Source organism: Carlito syrichta, unplaced genomic scaffold (assembly GCF_000164805.1).
Source record: "Carlito syrichta isolate Samal-C Ts95f unplaced genomic scaffold, Tarsius_syrichta-2.0.1 Scaffold153578, whole genome shotgun sequence".
Classification (NCBI taxonomy): domain Eukaryota; kingdom Metazoa; phylum Chordata; class Mammalia; order Primates; family Tarsiidae; genus Carlito; species Carlito syrichta.
In genome coordinates, this window is record NW_007097674.1 from 42,177 (window position 1) to 50,062 (window position 7,886).

The 7,886-nt window shown below is 50.1% G+C and overlaps 1 protein-coding gene across 1 annotated transcript in view; it reads right to left on the minus strand.

Moving 5' to 3' along the window:
- Positions 1–2,390, minus strand: part of MCM5 (minichromosome maintenance complex component 5) — a 20,179-nt gene extending 17,789 nt beyond the window's left edge. The window contains exon 1 of the mRNA XM_008050675.1: positions 2,119–2,390. Coding sequence (XP_008048866.1) covers positions 2,119–2,390 — 272 coding nt within the window. The remainder of the gene's footprint in view (positions 1–2,118) is intronic.
- Between the last annotated feature and the right edge of the window lie 5,496 nt (positions 2,391–7,886).

Here is a 7,886-nt window from a genome sequence, read left to right on the forward strand (position 1 = left end):
CAAAAAAAAAAAAAAAAAGAAACAAAACAGTCAAGTGTGGTGGCTCACGCCTGTAATCCAGCACTTTGGGAAGCAAAGGTGAGAAGATTGCCTGAGCCCATGGGTTCAAGACCAGTCTGGGCAACTTGGCGAGACCTCATCTCTACAATTAATCAAAAAATTAGCTGGGCGTGGTGACACATGCCTGTGGTTCCAGCTGCTTGGAAGGCTGAGGCGGAAGGATCGCCTGAGCCCAGCAAGTCGAGGCAGCAGTGACCATGAGCATACCACTGCATTCTAGCTTGGTCAACAAAGTGAGACTCTGACTCAAAAAGAAGAAAAAGAAAAAAACAAGCAAACAAGCCACAAAACCACACACAAAAACCAAATACTACAACAGTTTATATAAACAAACACCATAGGAGAGCATCCAGTATGTGCCAGACACTATTCCAGGTGCAGGGGCCATGGCAGTGAACAGAAGGCTCCTGCTCTTGTGGAGCTCATGCTGTCATCAGGGGACTGAAAAAACCTACAGGCAAATGACTACCTAAGAGTGACAGAAGGCCGGGTGTGGTGGCTCAAGCCTGTAATCCCAGCACTTTGGGAAGCCAAGGTGAGAGAACTGCCTCAGCCCAGGGGTTCAAGATCAACCTGGGGAATATGGTGAGATCTTGTCTCTACAATAAATAAAAATTGGCCAGGCATGGTGGCAGACATCTGTGGTTCCAGCTACTTGGTAGGCTGAGGCAGAAGGATTACCTGAGCCCAGCAGGTTGAGGCTGGAGTGGCCATGAGCATGCCACTACACTCCAGCCTGTGTAACAGAGTGAGACTCTGACTCAAAAAAAAAAGAGTGACAGGATGTGCTGTGAGGGAGAGGAAATTTAAGACTGAGGGCCTGGGGAGCTGCCCCTGGTGAAGGGACTTTGAGGTGTCTACAGTAGTGAGGATGCAGACTATGGGGGCCTGAGGGACACACTCCCAGGGAGGAAACAGGATCATCAAAGGCCCTGAGGCTGGGGTGGGCTCAGTGTATTTAGGAGCAGGAAGGAGACAGTGCAGCTGTCCCTGAAGAGGAGGGGAGGCTGGCAGGAGCCAGGAACAGACCACAGAGCAGACCAGGGAGACAGAAACAACTGAAACCCATGTAGTGTCACAGGCCACCTGGCTGCTGCGTAGACTAAGGGGCCGGGGGTAGACGCAGGGGACGAGGGAGGAGGTACCACATCGCTCCAGGTGAGACAACAGCAGCACAGAACAAAGTAGACATTCCACAGGTAAAAGAGTAGCCAGGAAGCAAGGGTGGGGTCCCTTTTAGATCAGGGCTGGTAAACATTTTCTTTAAAGAGCTAGGCAGTATATAACCTAGGTTCTACGAGCCAACAGGCCACACACTCTTTCTCTGCACCACAAATGCGGTTGTGGGTAATACATGAAGGGATAAGTTGGGCTGTGCTCCTGGGCTGTCCAGTTTGCATGTTGGGTCTGACCCAGCAAGCCACAGTTTGCTTTAGAAGATGCCAGATAGGGCCGGGCATGGTGGCTCACACCTATAATCCCAGTACTTTGGGAGGTCAAGGTGAGAGGATTGCCTGAGTCCACGGGTTCAAGACCAGCCTGGGCAACTTGATGAGACCTCATCGCTACAATAAATCAAAAAATTAGCTGGGTATAGTGGCACGTGCCTGTAGTTCCAGCTACTTGGAAGGCTGAGGCGGAAGGATCACCTGAGCCCAGTAGGTCGAGGCTATGGTGGCCATGAGCAATGAGCATTCTACTGCACTCCAGCCTGGGTGACAGAATTAAGACGCCAACTCAAAAAAAAAAAACCCAGAAGATTCCAGATAGACTCATTCCCCTGGACTGCTTTCCCTCCCAACCTGGGTTCCCCTCACAGGTTGTCTGGGCATCCTGACAGGACAGACCTCACCACTATAGAGGGACACCATGCCCCATTCACGGTGCCCCAGTGTCCCAAGACATCAGCTCTGTGTCAATCCCAAGGGCACACCCTTCCCAGCCGTCCCACTGGGTATCTAGCAAGCAGCTACAGGTACTACAGGTGGTGCTTGCTGCTCCTCCTCATCATTGCTGACCTCCAGACCTCCCCACTGTCCCTCCTGGCTGATCACTCACGTGTTGCACTTCCTGGGCAGGGCGTAGCCCTCCAGGCCAGGGCGCATGGCAATATTGGTGAGGGTGTTGCGGCAGCTGCGGCACTGGATAGAGATGCGGGTGGCCTTAGCACGGACTGCAGAGGCAGCAATGATGATGCCCGGGATCTTCACCAGATGTGACATGGTGTCCGACTGTAACAGAGCCATCGGGAGGCTGTCAGTGAAAGGGAGCCAGGACACACCTGGGATGTCCGAGGAATGTCCTGCACAGGGCCTGGAGGAGCTGGGCATAGAACAGCAGAAGTCCACACATAGCTGTTCAGCTTAAAAAACTGCTTCCAGCCAGGTGCGGTGGCTCATGACTATAACCTCAGCAGTTTAGAAGGCCAAGATGAGAGGACTGCTTGAGCCTAGGGGTTCAAGATCAGCCTGGGCAACTTGATAAGACCTCATCTCTACAAGAAATCAAGAAAAATTAGCTGGGCGTGGTGGCACATGCCTATAGTTCCAGCTGCTTGGAAGTTTGAGGCAGAAGGATCATCTGAGCCCAGCAGGTTGAGGCTGCGGTGGCCATGAGCGTGCCACTGCCCTCCAGCCTAGGCAACAGAGTGAGATTCCAACTCAAGAAAAAAAAAAACTGTGTCCATAGCATCCAACCAATGCCAGGCCACCTGGACACAGGGGGCTCAGAGGAGCCACAGGCACAGCCCCTACTCTTTATGAAGAACCTCACAGCACAATGGGGGAGGGAGGTGACAGAGCACATTTCACTGCTAAGTGGCAGGTGCCAGGAGAAAGACCTGAAGCCCAGCTCTGCCGACAATGTCTCTGGAACCACACAAAGAACTAACCTGAAAAGCAAGGCGCACGTTCGAGTGCATGTTCTGTCAAAACCTGCTAGGGACCTTCTCTCTAAGTTCAGTTTACCCATCTCAATGACTATTCCCACAATGGATAATAACGCACTGACGTTAATTTTTAAGCATCATGTTGCTGTAGTTACACTTTAAAAGTGATTCCTTATCTTTTAGAGGAACATACCAAAATAGTTTCCATAATGTATGGGACTCGCTTCCAAAGAACCCCAGGGCCACAGATGAAACAAGACTGGTCTCCAGTTGCTAATTATCAAGCTGGGTGAGGAGTACAAGGGGATTTGTTATACTATTCTCTTTATATCCTAATGTTTGTTAGTTTCAACTTCGTATTACGGACAGTTCAAACTCCCGGCCAATGTGCTGCTACCTAGTCAGCCCCTCCCCATTACAAGGTTCTGGAGTTTGCAGGACTGAGCCAATCTCCCTCTTCCTCTTTTCGTAGCACAGCACCTTGGGTTGGATGAGACTCAGACGTGGGCAGGAGGGGTTTTGTTGGGGTACTCAAAGAAACCAGGAAGGGGCTGTGGGAAGCAGAAGCAAGGTCAGGCTGAATGCAAGGTCCCACACATGTATCATTCCAATGGGGAGATAGAGCCGTTGCCACCTCTGCCTCAGCTGGGACCTGGTCAGCCTCAGCATCACAGACGGAGGGCTACAGCAAGGAATCCAACATCACGCACAGGCAGTCTCGCCAATCTGTGAAGCCTGAATGTACCTAACTTCCGGGTTCCAGAAATACAGGGACAAGGGCCATGTTTTAACCACCCCAAGGAAGGCTTTGGATAAATCCAGAAGACAGCCGGGCTTGGTGGCTCAGCCTGTAATCCCGCGCCTTTGGGAGGCTGAGGTGAGTGGACTGCCTGAGCCCGAGGGTTCGAGACCCGCCTGGGCAACTTGGCGAGACCTCATCTCTGCAATAAATCAAAAAAACTAGCCGGGCGTGGTAGCGTGCACCTGTAGTTCCAGTTACTTGGAAAGCTAAGGCGGAAGGATCGCCAGAGCCCAGCAGGTCGAGGCTGTGGTGGCCGGGAGCAGCCACTGCACTCCAGTCTGGACGACAGAGTGAGACTCCAACTCAAAAAAAAAAAATCCAGAAGACAGCACAATCTTTCACAGGACAATTAGCCCTCCTCTTCAACAAGTCAGTAATAATCTGAGAAAGATCTTATATCCAGAATGTAAGGGAGACTTAAAATAAACAATAATCGGCCGGGTTCAGTGACTCAGCCTGTAACCCCAGCACCTTGGGAGGCCAAAGTGAGTGGATTGCCTGAGTCAGCACGTTCAAGACCAGCCCGGGCAACTTGGTGAGACCTCGTTTCTACAATTAAAAAATAAATAAATAAATTGGTCGGGTGTGGTAGTGCGCACCTGAAGTTCTAGCTACTTGGAAGACTGAGGCACAAGGATCACTAGAGCCCAACAAGTAGATGCTAGGGTGGCCGTGAGTGTGCCACTGCACTCCAGCCTGGGCAACAGAGTGAGACTCCAACTCAAAAAAAAATTTTTTTTTTAGCTAAAAATAAAATAAATAACAATCTAATACAATGTCCTGGCTGTAAAAGGCATTTGGGGTAATTAGGTAAATCTGAATCTAAACTGTGTATCTGAGGGATCTTTATTAATTTTGTTAAGGTGTTAATGGTATTAATAGTATATGAGAAGCCGGGCTCGGTGGCTCAGCCTGTAATCCTGCGCCTTTGGGAGGCTGAGGTGAGTGGATTGCCTGAGACCGCGGGTTCGAGACCTGCCTGGGCAGCGAGACCTCATCTCTACAATAAGTCAAAAAATCAGCCGGGCATGGTAGTACATGCCTGTAATTCCGGCTACTTGGAAGGCTGAGGCAGAAGGATCGCCGGAGCCCAGCAGGTCGAGACTGCGGTGGCCGGGAGCGGCCACTGCACTCCAGTCTGGGCGACAGAGTGAGACTCCAACTCAAAAAAAAAAATAGTATATGAGAAACTGTTTCTTAAATGCATTCTGAAGTGTTTAGTGATAAAGGGTCATGTCTGTAATTACTTTTAAATTGTTATTACTATTATTATCATTATTACTTTTTTTTTTGTAGAGACAAGCTCTCAGCAAGTTGGCCGGTCTGGTCTCAAACTCACAGGCTCAAGCAATTCACTCGCCTCAGCCTCCCAAAGTGCTGGGATTACAGGCTGAGCCACCGAGCCCAGGCTATTATTATTTTTGAGTGGAGTCTCATTCTGCTGCCCAGGCTGGAGTGCAGGGGCACACTCACAGCCACTGCAGCCTCGACCTGCTGGGCTCAGGCGACCCTTCTGCCTCAGCCTTCCTAGTAGCTGGAACTACAGGCACACACCACCACATCCAGCTAATTTTTTAATTTATTGTTGAGACAAGATCTCACCAAGTTGCCCAGGCTGGTATCAAACCCCTGGGCTCAGACAATCCTCTCGCTTCTGCCTCCCAAAGTGCTGGGTTTACAAGTGTGAGCAATGGCACCCAGTTTACTTTTAAATTATTTTGCAAAACCAAAAGTAAGGCAAATGTTAGCAATCGTAAGTTTAGGTGAAGGTGTGCGGGGTTCATGACACTGTTCTCTATACTTTTATGTCTGAAATTATCCAAGATACAAAGTAAAAACAAGCCAAGCTCTCTTGTCTTTCCTTTCCATTCCCAGTAAGTTTTCTGGGGCTGAGGGCAGGCTACAGATTCAAGTTGGTATCTCAAAAGCCTGGGAGACAGGGAGGAAGAAGAGAAACACGAAAGCGAGCAGAGCCACTGGGACCTGTCATAACCTGGGACACCAGAACCCTGGGGACAACTCACAGAACAAGTATTCTAGAGAACCACCTTGCCAGTCCCAGGTCCATTAGCATGTGGGTACGCAGAGTTGCAGAAGATAAGCTGCCTCAGCCCTAAGCCATCTCCAATGGCGACCCTTCTAGCGGGCTCCACTTCACCAAGAGCAGGCCATTCACTGAGTTTCCCCTGAGTCTGAGGGGAGGAAGCCCATTCCTTGGATGACAACAGCTGCCTGAAAGCCAGTCACTTCCACAGACAAGCAAACTCGTGAAACCCAGTTTGGTTCCACACATTCCCAGAACCCCTCATGACGCTGACACTCCACAGCCTAGAGTGCCCATAGTGCTGTTTCTGGCCAAACCCTGCCATCACACTGACCAGGACGGCTTGATAGGGACTGAACAGAGCTGCAGAGGTTCCAGAAAAGAACTGAGCACAGCCTTCTGGGAGCAGCACCTGACAGAGAGATGGCAGGAAGTGAATGGGCAACTTTCAGCACCACCAAGCACAATCATGTGTCCATTTTGATTCTCACAACAACCCTAAGTCAGAACAATTAATTTCACTTTCTCCTTATCACTCTACTCTCCCAGCTCCCCTTCCTGCCCACTTTATTTTACTTTGGAGTCTCACTATGTTGCTCAAGCAATCCTCCCACCTCAGACTCCCAAGTAGCTGGGACTACAGGTGTGTGCCACCATGCCCATGCCCAGCTCCTGCCTATTTGATAAATCCTCTTCCACATGGCAGCCAGACAGGAAATTTTTTTTTTTTGAAGTCTCACTCTATCGCCCAGGCTGGAGTGCAGCAGCACGCTCACGGCCACCACAACCTCAATCTGCTGGGCTCTGGCGAAACTTCCGCCTCAGTCTTTCAATCAGCTGGAACCACAGGCGCACGCCACCATGCCCGGCTAATGAATTTTTTGTTTTTGAGTCGGGGTGTCACTGTTACCCAGGCTGGAGTGTAGGAGCATGATCTCAACTCATGGCAGCCTCAGCATCTCCTGGGTTTATCAAGTGATCCTTCTGCCTCAGCCTTCTAAGTAGCTGTGACTACAGGTACACACCATCAGGCCTGGTTAATTTATTTATTTATTGAGTAGGAGTCTCACTCTGTTGCCCAGGCTGGAGTGCAGTGGCATGCTCATGGCTACCGCAGCCACTACCTGCTGGGCTCAGGCAATCCTTCCACCTCAGCCTTCTAAGTAGTTAGAACTATAGGCATGTGCCAACACACCCAGCTAATTTTATGATTTATTGTAGAGATGAGGTCTTGCCATGTTGCCCAGGTTGGTTTCGAAGCCCTGGACTCAGGTAATCCTCCCACCTCCATCTCCCAAAGTTCTGGGATTACAGGTGTAAACCACTGTGCCCAACTAATTTTTTAATTTTTTTGTAGAGATGAGGTACAGGCTGGTCTCGAACTCCTGGGTTTAAGCAATCCTCCTGCCTCAGCCTCTCTAAGTGCTGGGATTACACTGTACCCAGTTGGAACTTTTAAAAATGGAATCAGGGCCAGACTCAGTGGCTCAGCCTGTAATCCCAGCACTTTGGGAGGCCAAGGTAAGTGGATTATCTGAGCCTGTAAATTCGAGACCAGCCTGGGCAACTTGGCAAAACCTTGTTTCTACAATAAATAAAAACTAGCTAAGTGTGGTAGCATGCACCTGTAATTCCAGCTACTTGGAAGGCTGAGGCGGAAGGATCACCAGAGCCCAGCAGGTCGATGCTGGGGTGGCCGTGAGCATGCGTGTCACTGCACTCCAGCCTGGGCGACAGAATAACACTCCAATTCAAAATAGATAAATAAATCAAAATAAAAATGGAATCATAAGCCAGGCACAAGGGATCAAGCCTGTAATGTAATCCCAGCACTTTGGAAGGCGAAGGCAAGAGGATTGTCTGAGCCCAGGGTCCGAGATCAGCCTAAGCAACTTGGCAAGACCTTATCTCTACAATAAATTAAAAGAAAAATTATCCCGCGCCTTTGGGAGGCTGAGGTGAGTGGATTGCCTGAGCCCGCAGGTTCGAGACCCACCTGGGCAGCGAGACCTCATCTCTACAATAAATCAAAAAATCAGCCGGGCGTGGTAGCGCATACCTGTAATTCCGGCTACTCAGAAGGCTGAGGCGGA